Below are 17,552 nucleotides of genomic sequence, written 5' to 3' on the forward strand. Positions count from 1 at the left end.
ACTCCCCTCTTCTGGACGGCGGCTTTGTACCAGCCTGCACGCTCCTGGCCTGCCCACCTCAGGGGTCAATAACTCTGCTGCACAAGCTTGGGGTTTGCCCTTGGAGCTGACTCCCATTCTGCAGCGTCAGTGTTTTGCCTTGTCCACCCTCCTGAAATACTGCGCCTCTGGCTTTGATGATCAGCTGGGACACTGGCTCTGTGTGCAACATTGTTAGTAAATTACACTCGCTAGATATGACACACATGAAAATGTCCTCGAATGAGTATTTTCCCAAATATTCTGTTGTTCAATTTCTGGAAAGATTGAATAATGTGTTGCCCTTTGAGTACAACGAACATGTTCTAGATCTTTTTAGAGTGGCTTTTCATTGGTGACAGCTCCCCTTTAACCTGGGGCTTTTGTGTTTGAAATCTGTGGATAGTTTTAGCCCATGGAACAGATAAGGTGAACTGACTTCTGACATTTTAGCTGATCAGTTGATTACCGTAACTCAACCTGTAGGGCTGATCAAGTTATTTACTAGACCCTTCTGCATGGGCCATCATATGGTTTTCTTTCTGTGGGTGTCTATTTTATACGATAACTTGGTCCTATCATCAAAAGAACATTGTTACTATATCATTGGGATTTTTGTGTGTGTCTTTTAAAAAGGTTTTTAAAAGATCCTTATAGAGCAGTATCACACTCCAGATCCAGCTCCAGATCCTGTTAGGCTGTTGGTACTGGCTGGGATATGACAGGCGTCTCCAGCTTCTCCCCCTTCTGCTCCCAGACGGGAGTGAGCAGCAGTATCTCCCCTCTGGGTTGGACAACACTCACATGGTCAACCAGGACCTTTTAGCTCTTGGGTCCTGAGCCTGCACAATGCTCACTTTGATGCCTGGGGCGTCTACAAGACACTGTAGCTAGTGGTTTCACTGGCCCCCACTATACATAGGAAAGGGAGAGAACAGTAGGTAAAAATGCCTCTGGTTCTGGCCCCTTCTCAGTGTATCATTGGGCTCTTAAATCTAGTGTGTGGATGCCAGTCAAATGCTAACGAGGGGCCAGCAGACCCAGAGCTCCCCAGCATATCTTTACTCCTATCAGCACTGATCTTTACTCTGTCACTCACTGTCTTGTTTCCCACACTGCAGGGGTGGGCATGGCTCTGCTAAAATCTCAGCTGGATGGAACATTCTCAGCTAAAAGCAAAAAGTGTATATTTCACAATTTACTGGCTTTTTTGGTTGCTTAATGACCATACCATGTTTCTAGATGTTACAAAATGGTTTGTGTGGCCTCTCCCCTACTTCCCAGAAGATGGGCAAGGGGAGTAGAAAACACCTTTTCCATTGTGTTCATCCACTTGGTTCTTTCCCAAGAGTGCAGTGTAGGATTTTATGGATTCTCTTCTGGTACTGTCTTGGGAAGGTTGAGTCAGAGAAAAGTTTGGTAATAAGGACAGGTCAACATGAGCTAGTCCTGACGTGGATTGCTTACATTCTTGTGCCCAATGGCTGCAATGGTTGGCACTTCCTTTAGCTCTGCAGCTGTGCTCTTGCACAAAGGAATTGAGCAGAGGAGACCCAGATTTTTCTGAGCCCTGTCACTGCACAGGTATGTGTTTTAATTAAGGACTTTTAGGTCCTAGGGACTGGAAGTCCACTCATGCTAACTCTAGTAAAAGTGCTATTGAAAGAATAAAGGGGAGGGCCTCCCCTGGTGGCTCAGGCAGTTGAGTGCAGCGCCGTGAAGCTGTCCGCAACCTCTGCAGCGCTGCTTCGATCCCGGACGGCCGGTGAGGGTCCCACATGGCGCCGTGGACCTTTTCTGTCTCACCCGCTGCTCCCCTCAGCAGTGTGTTTTGGTCAGTCTGCCTGTTCTGTTTCCCACCCTGTCTCTGGTGAATCCTCTAACCCTCCTGAAAATCTGGCCTGTACCCCAGTTCTTGTATAAATAAATGGATAAATCTTAAAAAAAAAAGAATAAAGAGGAAGTGTAAAGAAGCTGAAGGTAGAATCTGGTGAGCCTTACGGGGGACTGAAGCTGGGCATGTACCTCCTTTCTCTCCTCTTCTCTCCCCCTGGATCCCACCTGTTGTCCTTTCTTCTCTCCATAAATTGGTTTCACTCTCCCTAGAATGCCCACTGGTCTCAGCAGCAACCGTAAAGTCTCCCTGATGCTGGATGCCCACGTATGTGACTTTCTTCCAGCAGCCCCAGCCTCCCAGATGACTTTGTCTTCTCTCAGTGTCTTGATTCCAGATTCCCAGGAGGAGTAGCCGATGCCCGGTGTTGTTCTGGACAGTCTGGTCAGCTGAGGCCCCCACCCCTGGGTCAGCCCTGCTCAGGGCTCTGAGCAGAGATAGGTGGCACAGCAGGTGCCCAGAGCTGGCCACGTCACCTTGCTCTTTCTCAGCTCTGCACCAAGCCCGTACGTGAAGACACCACATCAGCTGCCTGTGTTTGTTAATCTGCTGGTGTTTATCTCCTCTGTAGGAAGCAATGCCTGTGTGTCCAGGCCCTGCAGCCTGCTGTGCCTGCCCAAGGCAAACAACAGTAAAAGCTGCAGGTGTCCAGAGGGTGTGTCCAGCAGCATCCTCCCATCCGGGGACCTAATGTGCGAGTGCCCACAGGGCTACCAGCTGAAGAACAACACCTGTGTCAAAGAAGGTGCGTCCATTTCTGTTCCCCGCCCATGCAAGGCCTTTTTCCCTTCCTGCCTTCTCTCTCCCAAAGCTCTATTCCCTCATGTTTTGGGCTATTGAAAATATCCAAGCTGAAAATAAACTCCAGTAGGTCCTTGTAGACTTCCTGGTTCAGGTCCGAGCCTGTGGTCCTTCAGTCCTCATCCAGGGCAGGCGAAGCTGCTTGTTTAAAAATAACAGCTGTGTCTCTAGCTTCCTGTCAGGTGACACAGCATTTCTCAGAAGCCTCTTCTTCTTTTTTTCTTTTTCTTCTCCCTTTTTCTCTCTTCTTCTCCCCCCTCTCCTTCCTCCTCCTGCCTCTTCTCCGTAACCACCCCCCCATATGTCTGTTCTCCAGCCTCTTCTGCTTCTCGTACATGGAGCCAGCCTGACTTGGCAGAGGGGCTGGTTTGACTCCCTCATAGTACACTGGGCCATCCTAGCTGTGTCCTCCTCATGCTCCCTCAGTCCAGAAATCTCTGGAACCCCAAGACCCGTGTTGCAAAGGGCTCAGGTCTTGGCTTCTGAGCTGTGCTCGAGGCTGTGGCAGCCTCTCCCCTCTCCTGCTTTAATTTGAAAACACAGATGCTAAAATTCTCCCTGCAAACCTGTTTAATCTTTCTTCTCTGTCTCATTTTCACCTTCCCACCTCCCCAAGCCCAGTCTCATGTGTCACCGGGTGAGCCCCAGGAAGGGACCTTGCCACTCCGCGCCTGATGGGTGGCTAGAATTCCCGCTTTCCACCTTATTCTCAAGGTTGTATTTGCTCTGTAATGTCAACCTCCCTCCACGGCGGCGTGGCGTCCCTGCAGTGAGATGCAAAGGAGTCTTCTGCTTTCCCTTCCTTACAAAATATACATGGAGAAAGCCGAGCTGCTTTCCTCTTTCAGACACGGGAGACTGTCTTTCAGGCTTTGGACATCATATCTTAAAGCTATTTGGAGAGAAACAGAGTTAAGGCTAAATTCCAGGAGGCGGGGAGAGAGCTCTTCTTTTGTTCCCATTGGCATGCCTTTGATGAGCCAAACAAGAGGCCCGCATCACGTGTTCTTGACCCAATACACAAGCAAGGTGCCGTACCTGTGTGAGGAACTATAACTGCTTGCTTTCAAGAAGTCTTGGGGGAGAAAAAAAAAGTCCACCAAGTACGTAAATAAAAGCTTCATCACCTACTTGGTTGGTAAATTGAATATTCATGAACTTATCTGCGCACATACTGAATGTATGTTTGAATACTCTGCACACAGTCCATTAAGGAGTTCCTTGTGTCATTAGCATTTTATAACATCGATGTATGCTACCTCTACCCACTAGACCCAGCAGGCACCACCATGCTCCTTTTTCATCACTCTAACTACCTCTAGTCCGCCTCTTCTCCCTTAATTTTGATAAAAAGAGACAGAAAGCCGCTCTCGATGCTTCCTGCCTATGTGCATGTCTGTGTGGGCGTCCCTCTTCTCTTTGCCATCGAAGGCCATTTATTTAAGGAAAAGAGATGAAAGACAAGGACCTGGGGCCCAGAGCAAGACTAACACTGGTATCGTCTCCCTCTTCCCCCTTGGCCAGAGAACACCTGTCTCCGCAACCAGTATCGCTGCAGCAACGGGAACTGTATCAACAGCATCTGGTGGTGTGACTTTGACAACGACTGTGGGGACATGAGCGATGAGAGAGACTGCCGTGAGTCCTCTGACTTGGTTTTGGGGGTGTCAAGCATTGACCATGGAGGCTGGTCAACCTCGCCTGAGGGGCAGGCACAGTGAAGGCTGGTGGGCCTCTCAGGATCAGTGGTGCCCATTTCAGCTGTTGGGGCTTGGAGCACAGAGAACATATTTTCCCACCCATTTAGATATTTTATTTTAAAAACTTCCAGGTATTATCTATTCATTACAAGCTTGACAAATAAGCACCCCAGAGGTAAAGCTGTGCTGATTTGGGAGTTAGGCATTTGCACTCTGATGACCAGCAGGTGACCCTGCTGCTGTCTGAGGCTGGTGACCCGTGCCAGGTGGCCAGGAGACTTCTCTTGATTTGTAAATTCAGCCTTTTCAGAGATGGAGACAGGTTTTACCTTGGATGCCTGCCTGGCTCAAGAGAGATTGTTCTCATTGAATGGCAATGCCGACTTTGACCTGGAATGTTGGTGTGTGTGTATAAATGCCATCTTTGGAGACTATAATATGTAAGGTCTAACTGCTAAAGTATAGGACCTGGTTTATCAGTGTTCAAAGACAACTATTTGTAATGGCTGATTCATTAACCACCTGTCTTTTCAGTTTTGTTTTTTTTTTAAGATTTATTTATTTATTTATACTCGCACTGGGTACAGTCAGAAGTGTGAGCGGATGAGAGAATTCATCTGAGCCAGAGCAGGGAACAGAACAGGCAGACTGATGAAACACACTGATGAGGGGAGCAGCAGGCGTGGCAGGAGAGTCTGTGCGCCATGTGGGACCCTCACCAGAGGCCAGGGATCGAACCGGCGCTGCAGAGGCTGTGGGCAGCTTCGTAGCCCAGCGCTCAACCCCTGCACCACCAGGGGAGGCCCTCTTTTCAGTTATTTTAACAGCTTCAACATCTTATTAGGAGGTGCCCTGCTTTGTCAGTTTCTACCTTCACTCAGCAAGTATTTGAGTTCCACCTCTGCGCTGGCCTGGACAGAGACTGGGACTGAGGTGGGACAGGTTTTCAGTCTAAAGAAGGAGTCAGAAAAGCAAATAGGTGGTTGGAGCAGAGAGATGAGGGGAAAGCGCCATGTGCAGCAGGAAGGGCTCCCAAATCGAATGTGGGTCGGCACCTCTGAACAGCCCTTGCTGTCTGCTCTACTCTGAGGGTGAATAGAGGTGTACCAAGTAGGGTGCTGGGCCAGAGAGCAGCATGTTGAAAGCCCAGAGGTCAGCGTGGATGTGGCGTGGTCAGGAAGCTAGTGTGGGTGTCCAGACCTGCAGTGGGGCAGGTGGGCAGGGCCAGAGCCACAAGGGCCTGTGTGCTTTATCAGAAGAACAGTTTGGAAGCCTTTGAAATGACATGAAATTTTGCCTTTGGAAAGATAGCAGTGGGCAGAATGCCTGAGATGAGAGAAAGCCTAGAGCCACAGGTCAAAACCAGTCTGAAGTCTCCTCCACATTTTACGTTTGGGAGCCAGAAGCTCGTTAACCATTTTGTGCTTTGAGAATCTATTAGTACGTGGCCCTCCACGCTCTTCTGGTGGGCCCTGTTGAATCGGTTAGCTGCTGCCTGTGCTAGGTCCCCATGCCACTCCCCCCAGAAAGCAACTTCCAAAGCAATCAACTTCCTCACCTCCTCTAGGCCCTGTAGACCTTGTGCTGCCCTGTCTGGCTGATAGGCGGTTACTTGCCAAACCTTAATAATGTTGCCTTCTTTTCAGTGGCGGCCTTTCCAGGCCAGGGAGAAGAGTCTACAGAATGGGCCGATTTGGGAACGCGTGGCCTGTATGGTTTCCCCTTTTTGCAAAAGGTTCACTGAGAAACCATTAGTTCCTCAAAGAAGGTGTGATGTTGGGGGTTGGTGGATAACCAGAGCTCCTTAAGCACTTTAATATATAAATACTAATAGCGTTGCAGTACATTGTAGAAAGGAGGGGAAAGGCTTCTTAGAATTGGCACGTTAGAACAAAAGTGCTCAGGCATAACTGGGCAGAGTGGAAGCAGAGAGAGATAAACTAGATGACCTCACGCTCAGCCGCTAGGAGGTCCGCCTTTCATCTCGGTGCTTTGGTGTCTACTGGAAGGACTGGGAACTTGTGTTGTTTCAGCTTTTGGAGAGAAAGATCCCCCTCCGTCATCAGGGAGTGTGCCTTCCCACCCGGTTCCCAGGCTCTGCTGCCAGCTTCTCAGCTGTCTACACAGAGTTTAAGCCGCTTTTGGCATAAAGTGTGGCTCTGCCTGACCTCCTCTGGGTTTGGCGTGAATGTCAGCTGGGATTGACCTTTCTGAGACTCTGAACTTGCTGTCTGCTCTGCTCTGCCCTCACAATTCTACATGGCTCAGATGGGCCAGAGGTGAGGGATGCAGGGTGAAAACGTGGAGTCTGGGAACCAGGAGTGTGATGCTCATCTCTGCCTTCCAGGGCAGTGTTGCCCTGACCCAGGAGAGCTGTGCTTGGCATGATAGTGGTGCTGAGCTGCAGGAGAGGGCCTGTCAGGCTGTGCCTGGGCACTGCTGTTGGGAAGTTACATGAGGCATCCTGTCAGCCACCAGGGAAGAGGAAAGCGAGGGGTGGTGATGTTGTCAGCAGATCTCCCTTCCTGTTAAACAGAATCCTGTGCTGGGTAGCTGTCAGGCACTCAGGATTTTGACATGAATCCCCTGCAGTCTTGTCATTTCTGCATTTATCCCCTGCCTCCCACCACGAGCTCAATTACATGGAAGAAACAGAGCCTCAAATAAGGGTTGCCGGGGCTGTGTAACCACAGTGTTGCCAACGGCTTTTCCTTCTACAGCACACCCCTCCCTCCTTCCCAGGATTCTGTTCTGCCACATCCTACCTTAGGCATCAGCTGCCCTGGAGAGCAGCCTTTATTCCGGAATCCTTTCCTGGAGGGTCTTTAGCTGGCTTCTCGGAAGGGTGCTTCAGCCTAACCAGTCTGTACCTGGAAGAGGGAGAGAAATCTCATTCTGAGTACATCGTGCTGCCAGAAGGGCAGGGAGAATGATGAGGAAGAGAAGTGAGGTTTGTTCTGAGCCTGTTATACTCACCTCGATTTTATAGGCCCCACACTTGTTTTATTTACCTCAATGATGATGTTCAGGGAGGACACTGATGGTTGGGTTAAGCAGACATAGAGTCCGGATCCAAATCTTGGTAGTTCAGTCATTGCAAGCACCTGGCCACATTACCTTATCCCCCTTTTATGGTGGAGAAACAGCCTGGGGTGGTAAAACTAACTGCTCAGGGATGAGGCAGAGCCAGAATTTGCAGCCCCGTCTCTCTGAGTGCAGGTTCCAGCTGCAGAGTTCTGCCTGCACACTCGTGGATGAGTGCTGGCTCCTATGTGCAGCTGGGCTCGCTGACGGAAGTTTTCTAGGTGAAGGTGTTCCTGCCGCTTATTTAGGAAGACACTTTGGTGTCTAAGGAAATCTTAGGGGGTGAGTGCTCCCATTTCTCTCCCCTCCTTCCTGCCCTCCTCACAGAGGACAGAGTCTCACTTTTCCAAGCCGGCCCTGACTCCCATCTGGAAACTCCACGGAGAGACAGGTCCGATCTCTTGTTGTAAATTTCAGGTTTTCATGCATTTTTTTTCTACAAGTTTGTTGCATTCTTGTTGCCACAATTAAAACCTGCTTCCTTCCCATGGATGTTTATGTTTGGGGTGTTAATGATACCTAGTGACTATGCTGTCTCTCTCTTCCATTTTAGCTACTACCATTTGTGATCTGGACACGCAGTTCCGTTGCCAGGAGTCTGGGACTTGTATCCCTCTCTCCTACAAGTGTGACCTTGAGGATGACTGTGGAGATAACAGTGATGAAAGCCACTGTGGTAAGGGGACCCCATGTCCAGGAGCCCTGTTTCAGAGGGGGGCAGCACCCTTGTACTGGGCCCATACATGAGGTGGGTTGGAAGTGGAGGCTCTCTGTTCATTCACAAAGCAGTGGGCCCTGCTGTGCTCTGCAGAGGTATTGCAAGCATGAGTTACAGAATTTCTAAGTGAATCCAGGCGATGATTAACAGCAGCATAGATGTGGCATGGGCTCTGGTGGCTTTTAGTCTCCTGAAAACATGGATCTCTTGTACCTTTATGAACTGTTGGTTTTTTTTTTTTTTTTTTTAATGACCAATGTAATTCAATAAACTCTGTCAGAAGTCGGCAGATGGCACAAGCATGGATTAAGCCTCTGTTTTCTCAATGGAATGTTTTATACTTAGAAAAATAGTGGGTTGGAATTGCAAGGAGTGGCAGGGGTTCTCTGGCTCAGTCCTTTGACTTTCCAGATGCATTGATGGAGGTAGGTTCCGGGACCTTGTTTAGGGTGACATAGTTTGTGTCCCAAGGGAACTGGAGCCCCTGTTTCTGGTGACCCTTTGGTTGCACAATCCTGCCCCGACAGTTTTGTGTTGTCTGCTGATCCCAAGCACAGCGCTGCTGACCACCAAAAGAGGAAGCGCATGCAGTGCACCGGTGGAGGGATCCCAGGCCTGAACAGGAAGTGAGAGTGGAGGCCAGACGCTGACCCAGACATTGTGATCTATCTGGGACCCTGCCTGTCCAGGGGGCAGGTCCCGTTGAGCTGATGTGGATGCAAAGGACCTGCTTGACATGAGCTGGGGCTGAGATAAGGGAGCAGAGGAAATGCTGGTGGCCTGGCTCTCGGGGGAATTTTTACAGGGGGAGTTAGATGCTTTTCCTTCATTGTCTAAAAAAAAGGAGGTTCCTAGAAATGAACCCTTGGGATTCATAACTCTTTTCCTTTCATTCCGTCCACTCCCTGCCCAGCACACAGAAGGTTAAAGTACGCAGCTACTTTTGCTTTAGTAGGAAGGACAAGGCACAGAATGACATGTTTCTGGTGTCAGTTTGCTCAACTGTGCCTCCCCCTCACTTTCTGCCCGTGACCCCATCGCGACAGTGTATTCCAAATACATCCCAAGGTCTCAGTGCCCCTTCCCTGATCCAGATCCTCCTTAGAAGTCCTCAGACTGTTTGTCCTTAATTACCTGAATCACCAACATCCCCATTGGCCTGGCTCTTGGGTGAGGCAGCCATATGGGCTGTAGGCTTAGCTGCTTCTGTTTACAGAAGCTTAAAAATTCCATGTGGAAGTTTTGTTTTAATGATATCCCCAGGGCCCACAAAAGATCTTGCCAGCATCACCTCTTTAAACCTCTTAGACTGCACTGGCTCCTTTGCTCCAGGTCTCCACCCTTCCAGGTGCAGCCCACAGCCCTGTACCTGGCTCTCCACATGCAGGAAGTCCCCAGCTTACACAGCTCCTGTTGCAGAAACTCAGCACGCATGGGTCTGCACACTGTGGGTTCATATGACTCCTTCTCTGAAACCACAGACTCTGTCTCTGTCTAAGTCTTCTGTTTCTTGCAAATTTAATTTCCTGGGCTCCTCAAGCATTGCTTCTCAACCTTCTTCCCATCATAGTAAGCACAGGCAATGATGGCATTTGAAAAGCACACCCATTTAAATGAACAAGACTGCTCTTGCCTAAAGACAGCCAGTTGGGAGAGACGAGGGTGTCATGTCATGTCCCAGCTTACCTGTCACCTGTTGCAGCACACTACCTAGAACTTCCTCAATGACTGGGCCTCCCCTGTTAGGAGCTCTTCAGCCACACTATCTGTGGACAGTCAGTGGTAATGGGGATCGTGGATGCATCTCCAACCCTCGTGAGATTGACACCAGGGACAGAATTCTGAGTAAGTTGTTGTCCTCACAGCTGTTTGTGGTCTCACCTGCAGAAATGCACCAGTGCCGCAGCGATGAATACAACTGCAGCTCTGGCATGTGCATCCGCTCCTCCTGGGTGTGTGATGGGGACAATGACTGCAGGGACTGGTCTGACGAAGCCAACTGCACGGGTCAGTATTTTGTGGCCTCAGTTTGTAGCACTTTTCTGTTCATGTGCTGGTTAGCATTGAAGTTTGTAGGAGTGTGGACTCTAGGCTCTAGGAATTAGCTTGGACTTTAGAAATGTACTAGTTTCATCTAAAAAGCAGGTTTATGCTAAGCTCGTGGTGCCAGAATGAAAGGCAAAATCCTGCTTCCTTCCTTGTGAATGTCTGACACTGAAAAATTGTTAACTGAACTAAATAATATCCTGAGTGATACTTGATTGACATTCTGGCTCAGGACCAGGAATAAACAGTTTACAGATTCACCCTAATCTGGGACCATACTTTGAGCAGCATGGAACTAGCTCATGTTTTTAAATGGAACATCAGGGGTTCTCTGAACAATGAAAACTTAAACTGTGCTGGCATCTGTCTGGGGGCTGCTTTCGTTAAGAATAAAGCTGAAAACACGAGCATATGCGAGGAAGGCTGCATGGCGTAAGATAGAGGCAACTTTCTATTTCTTCTCGCAGGCTTTAAGTTTACTCATGTTCATTACATTGTTTTTTTCCTCACATAAATGAAGGAAAGAATGGGGTGTCATGTACCTGTAGTGGAATGTGGGAGAGCAAGGAGTTTGGGGATATTGCAGAGGAATGAAAAATTTCTTCAATGTGATAAGTACATTTTCTCTGTAAACTTAGCTCTACCTTAAATCATCCCAGCGATGGACATAAAGCTGTTTCCTTTGACCGTGTGATGATCTGGGCAGATCTGCTTTCACACCCTCATCTGTCACCTTTCCTGCAACTCATCGTTCATGAGTCAAACTCCTCAATCATCTAGTGTGGGTCATTATCCTTGTGAATTAATGGAGTGACTTTTAAATCCCATGTCTCATGATGGAAAACTACAGTTACTATGTTATCCACTTTATTTGCTACTTTCTCTGGTCTTGCCTTTAGCAACTGTGCGCAGCCATTTGTTGGACTGGCTCATTCTATTCATACCTCTTGTTACTTTTGTGGTCTGCATGACTCTGCTAGAATCTGAGTTACTTCCTCAGGCTTCTCATCCAGTTCAACACATCTCTTTTCTGCTGACTTTAGTCTCCTGTTTCACATATCCACTGAGCTATTTTATTTCCATGGCTGTGTTTTTTTAAATCTAGGTTTCCTGTTTTGTTCTTTCAAATCTGCCATTTTTTGTTCATACTGTGTTTTATTAGCATTTTGTCTCCTTTATGCATCTTAGTAGCTCAGTGCTTTGCAACAGAGGCAGTGCTGTCCTAGTCATTGTAATTAATTCATCTTTTCTTCCCCATTTTTATTTAAGGTTTTTGATCAGGTTTACAAAGGGTCTTGCTGAGTCAGAAAAGATCTGTCTTAGTCAGAGTTAGTTGTAAGATAATAGCCTTTGTTAGAAACCCTGATATTCTAATTTCATGACCATTTACTCCATTAGAACTGCCATTCTTAGAAGTCACAGTGACTCATGCCATGCTTCACATTCGTTTACTTCCCCAAGTCATTTCGTCTCAATTGAAATTAACCTCTTCCATCTTTGTAATTAAAACCCTTAAAAATTTATTGAGCATGTATTTACCACTGTCAGAAAGCTAATAAGTTATTCAGAAGACAGCAAAATCCAGAAAGAGAATGTGTTAAGTATTCCCATCACACCTGGCCCTTGAAGGAACTTCTGAAAACTGATTAGTCTTTCAGGGGTAGAGTCTGGAGCTCTCCTACATACCTCCCAGAATTACCATTTGGAAATCCATTAGCACTCTGAAATTGTTTTCAATTAAAAATCATATGCATAGGTTGAATAATAAGTAGATCACTATGGCAGTAAATTTAAGCAATATTGCATTTTATGAAAGTGAGCAAGGCTTTGGTGAAGAATTTTTAAAGGACTATCAGCCTTGGGGAGCCAATAAATCGTAAGTATTCTAGGCAACTACTGTTTACTGGAGCAAAAGCTCATGTAACATGCATGATACTTATTCCTCTTTTTCAGAGGTGAGTATTTTATGAAAGATATTTAATGGATTCCAAAAGCCAGGGATTGTAAAATGTTGAAACTTCCTGCAGGCTTGTTTGTATGCTACCAAATACAGTTTTGGTCTTTGGAGAGATAAGACATAATGACCCACCACTTGTTTTAAAGTGGTTTGAAAAATTAGGTTCTTTGTATTTCAGACTTTTGCAGAAAATAGCCTCCAATTCAGTAAGAATTCCAGAGGGCATTGTAGCCAATTTTCCCAGCCTTTGAGTAGCTTATTTCCAACTATCTCGATTGAATAAATAACTATAGTTTGCACTCAACGACCCAAGTTTGTTTGTTTAGCCTCCTTTGTTGTGAAGGCAGCCTAGCCACACAGTTAAACCAACAGAGTCCATCTATCATGGTTATATTATTTTATGCTGGTTGTAAACAAGGCTGGTCCTGGCTTTTATTCAGCAGCAAACAGACACAGATAGCTTTCTGTTTTGGAGCAGGGAGGTGGAAATCTGATGGATAAGATGGTTGGTAATGTTGGCTGGGTTTGAGGCAGATATGCAACTGAACTCATCTTTAACTGCAGTTTTGAGATGTTTCTAAATGATTTCCAAGCAGTCCTGGCCCAGATGTGCAAATGAGGCCATTCATTTATAACAATGCCTTTCTGTTTCACCAGCCTCTCTTTCCAGTAATAGACACTGAGTGTTGTTAGCTGCTAGTGGCTACTCTTAACTGTCCAGAAAACTGGACACTTCCAGATTTTGCTTTCTTTGCCATATTGGGTAAGTCTTTTGTGCTCTTGTGGGCCTGATATGTTCCACACTTGAAACTGGGTAGTTCATTGGAAACTATAAAGCCATGGTCTTTCAGAACTCCCAAAGGTCCTAAATATCAGTGAGTAGATGATGAAATAGAGGACCCCAAACAGTTGCTCCACCTCCTGAGCATTGGGATGAGTGAGAGGATTTATGTGAGCAGATAAAGAAGCAAGATAGAGTAGAGAATCATGGACACCCTGGTGCTAATATTTATCTTTGTGAATGTGACCAACTTTATCTTGAAGTTTGTTTCTCATCTGTAAACCCCTACCTCGTAGGTTTTGTGAAAAGTGAATGTATTTTTAAACATGTCCATCTGTGCTTGTGTGGCTTTTCTCTCAGACTCCAGTCATTGCCCTTCCAGGGGCTGCCCCATACTCTTAGATCAGCCCATAGTGCTGGCCTGCTGATGGAGGAGAAACTGTGGCCTCCAGCTCAGGGCCTATTCCCCTGCAGCATCTGCTTTCAGTCAGCACCTTGCTGGCTGCCGACTCGGGGAGGTGAGGGGGCTGACGTCTCTCTCCTCTGCTTTGCCGCAGCCATCTATCACACCTGTGAGGCCTCAAACTTCCAGTGCCGCAACGGGCACTGCATCCCCCAGCGGTGGGCGTGTGATGGTGACATGGACTGCCAAGATGGCTCTGATGAAGATCCCGTCAACTGTGGTAAGTACAGATGCTTCGCCCACCCGAGCAGCAGTGTCTGCTGTTCAGGAAAGAGGCCATCCGAAGCCAGGAAATGAAGTTCTGTTCTGCAGAACCCGCGTCCCCACTGACAACTCAGCAAGCCCCCCACCTTCTGTGTGACATTGCCAGAAGACACGATGGGGGGTGTTACTTAGTGTCCACTCTCAGACCAGCCGTTTGCCTCACTGCTTTTCCATAACAACTTTGAAGAAAAGAAATGGAGTGCGTGGAAGGCAGCCATGCTACCAGTGTGCTGCGAGCCACCAGTCCTAGTAGAAATAGTAGGTCTTAAGTCTAAGTTCTCTGTCCTTTGTGAAAATGGCTCAATATTCCTAAAGAAAAAATTTTTCAGTATAATGAGTTTAAATATTGGAGCTCATTAATGATCCTTAGAATAGAAATTAAGCAGCCACAAAATAGCTGGCACACGAACTCTGTGTAAAATGTTTTTTTACAGGCCAGTATTTTGAAGGTTCTCTGTTATCCTTTTGCCAAATGTCTGAAGGGAAAACTCCACCTGTGTATTTCCTCTGTTGTTTAAACTTCATCTCATTGAATACTTGTGATATTTCTGGTCACTCAATGTGTGTTTTCTACCCCAAGCAATTCTCTGATGCCTGCTGTCTGTCTTACAATTTTGCTCAACACCTGGAGAGTGTGTCTCCCACAAGTTAAGGGCTCAATATTACAAGATTCCACTCCCTCACCCCATCCTACTTCATCTGCCAGTCCCAATTTGTTGCCTGTACTTATGACAGAAAGGCTATAAATTGGGATTCCCGTGACCCTTGGTTTTGATGATTTGCTGGAGTTGTCCACAGAACTCGGAAACACATTGCTGTTTTTATCCTAAAAGGATAGGATAGAGATGGACGTCCAGGGAAAAGAGACATGTGGGGCAGAGTATGTATGGGTAAGGGTGTGGGACTTCCCAAGCCCTCTCCAGGCTTGCCACCCTCCCAGCAACTCCCCGTGTTCAGCAACTTGAAAGTTCTTGGAATCCTGCACTTTAGGGGTTCCTATGAAGGTTTCATCTGCTTGGCTTGACCGATCATTAACTCGGTCTCCTCCCTTCCTGGAGGATGAGGGGCTGGTAAGTTCCAAGCATCTGTTGTGTCTTGATATTTTTTGGGGACCAGCCCCCATCCTGAAGCTTTTTAGGAACCCAGCAAGAATGAGATCCCTCTGAGATCCTTCCCGATGTTGATATGTTCCCCAGAGGAACTGGTAGGTCAAAGCTTCTGATCAGTCTCCACGATTCTTGTTGAGTGTTTTGACTGTATTGCCAGTGATGGTACCAAGAGCATCTCACTCTCTGGTCTGTAGTATGTTTCTCCTGAGTCTCTCTTGATAATATATTTTATCTTTTTAGCTGTTTCCCTCTTCAATGAGTTGGAATTTGTCTCATGTAATTTTGATCCATTCTTTTTTTAACAACCTTTCCTGCTTAGTGACATGGGTGATTTCCCCACACTGCGGTGCTTGTTTTGTTTTCTGTCCTTCAAATCATTTCCTCAGAACAGTGTCTTTTTACAGGGGTACAACATGTTCCCTCACCCTCCATCTGGTCCTTATGGAGCTCTGCCACTGACATTGGGGTTTTCCCAGGCCCTAGGTGCCTGACGTCTTGCAGCAGCTCTGTGTTCAAGAGAAAGGAGACGCCCTAGCCCCGAGAATGTGGCTCTAAGCATTCATATACCTTAGTCAGTCGTAGTTTAATTTCCCCTGGAACTAATTGTGAAACCTCAGGCACTTAACATTTCTAGGACACTTTTTCCAAGGGAGCTTTGGTTTAGATTGCTTTAGATTAATCCCAATTCCTAGAAAATTAAGATGGTGAGTGATTTAGGAGACAGCTTTAAAAAACCAATGTTTCATAATGATGAGTCATGTCTTGATTTTTTACATTCATTGAAGCTTTCCTTAAAAAAAAAAAAAAACATTTTTTTTGAGTAGGTAACACATTCACATGGTTAAAAATGGAAAAAAGTATACAAAAGCAGACAGTAAAAGATGCAAAAACATGCTCCCACCCGCCCAGTTCCTAGCCTGTGTCCACAGAAAACCATAGTTGTATAATCTTTCCAGAAGAGTTTTGTGCATGTATGTACGGATTTCATTTTGTTTTTTATTTGTAGCATTTAGTGAACAGGTGGCACAGCACCTCCCCCCTCCCCTCTACACATACCTCCTTAATCTTCTTGGCTTTCACAGTCACATGCTGTGTAGGGAGTTTTACCTTCCCCAGAGCTCTGGAGAATTCTGATTGCACCATATCAATGCTAAGAGAGCTTCAGACTTGCTTTTGGCAGTTTTTACCTGAGTCTGCTCACTGACAAAAGCCCATCATTTGCCAGAGTTGACAGGTGGGCAGAAGCTCCGATTCCTCTGTACAAGCTAATGCCTCCTACCATCTCTCTGAGTTAGCTGGGCGATATCTGTGGATGTTGACCCTGCCAGCAGCAGTACCAGGGTTCCCTGGGCGCTTTCCCTCCTAAACCATGTGGCCGTGGCCATGGCTCACGTGGCCCCAAGTCTCCAGATCTTGCTCTGCCTGGATAGTGTGTTGGTGGCTGAGATGAAAGAGTCAAATTTTAATGCATTGTGTGTTCTCGTCCTGTTTTGCACAAATAGTTTGCTAAGCATGTTGTTTTTAACCTTTTTTTCAGTCTCTATCTAGGACATTTTTAGAGTGCTGCTTCTACCTCGCTGTGGTGTTCCAGTGTGCAAAGTCCACTAGAAAATCCTCCCTTGGTGGGAGGTTTTCAATCTGTTACCAACAGGATGCAATGAATAAACTTATTCTTAATTTTCACATGTGTAAATTGGTACATTTCTAGAAGTTGCACTGCTGGGTCAACTTCCATTTCTGTTTGTGATCTTGTGAGAGCTGTGCCAGGAGGTCTCTCTGGGAGTTTACACCCAGTAGCCACCTGCAGGGCCTGCGCCCTCTGGGTCATCGTCCTGTCTCTGAATTGCATTTCAGAGAAGAAGTGCAATGGCTTCCGCTGCCCGAATGGCACCTGCATCCCGTCCAGCAAGCACTGCGATGGTCTGCGGGACTGCTCGGATGGCTCGGACGAACAGCACTGCGGTGAGTCCCCTCCTGCCCCAGGGAGCATCTGGTGCTCGCGCTAGAAGGGCACAGTGTGGGCGAAGGCCTTTTACATCCTCACTCACTCTTTGTGGTTTGCTTTTGACCAAGTTGGCCCTGAGTGCTGGACCAGGACTCTTAAAGGCAGATCATGGCAGGGAGCCAGGTTTTGGGTGAAGGAGAGTAAGAGCAGGGAGTGGAGCAGGGATGGGGTGACTGTGGAATTATGTCATACTTCCGGTGACGTTATTGTTTACAGTATGTTCTATGAATTAGCCAATTGTTTTGAATCAGACAGTAATTTCTCCTACTTTATTGATATTATTGGTATTGTGGATTAACAGGTGTTTACCTTTTTACCCCCTTTTGATCCCCACTGTTGTTTACACCCAGAAACATTATCTTGCTCAGTGGAGCTCTTCCTTGGATTCACTTGGGGAACTTTAAAAGGCGGGCCTCATTGTGTGTTCTCGTCCTGTTTTGCACAAATAGTTTGCTAAGCATGTTGTTAGATATGCAGATTTACCCACCAGATATGCAGATTTAGTCTAGAGTGTGACTTGGGCTTGAGGCTGGAAAGTTCCTTGAGATGATCCTAATGTGCAGTCCAGGCTGAGGACTGGGGAGAGGAAGGGGCTGTGGGGAGCAGCCCATCCATGCAGTTGACTCGAGCAGCCACTGCCTTCGCCTAACACCTGTCTCCTGCTCTCAGTGCTGCAGGGGCAGAGTCGAGGAGTCGTGCTAGAGGCTGGGAG

At 47.0% G+C, this 17,552-nt stretch overlaps 1 protein-coding gene across 1 annotated transcript in view; it reads left to right on the top strand.

The window, feature by feature from the left end:
• The window catches only part of SORL1 (sortilin related receptor 1), a gene marked incomplete at both ends in the record, with an annotated part of 141,068 nt that overhangs the window by 90,110 nt on the left and 33,406 nt on the right, over window positions 1–17,552 (top strand). Inside the window, 6 exons of the mRNA XM_084251265.1 lie at window positions 2,484–2,657; window positions 4,238–4,351; window positions 8,051–8,173; window positions 10,103–10,222; window positions 13,557–13,682; window positions 16,690–16,797. Of these exons, the coding sequence (XP_084107391.1) occupies window positions 2,484–2,657; window positions 4,238–4,351; window positions 8,051–8,173; window positions 10,103–10,222; window positions 13,557–13,682; window positions 16,690–16,797 (765 nt within the window). The remainder of the gene's footprint in view (window positions 1–2,483; window positions 2,658–4,237; window positions 4,352–8,050; window positions 8,174–10,102; window positions 10,223–13,556; window positions 13,683–16,689; window positions 16,798–17,552) is intronic.

Source organism: Talpa europaea (genome assembly GCF_964194135.1).
Source record: "Talpa europaea genome assembly, chromosome: 12".
In the NCBI taxonomy this organism is placed as follows: domain Eukaryota; kingdom Metazoa; phylum Chordata; class Mammalia; order Eulipotyphla; family Talpidae; genus Talpa; species Talpa europaea.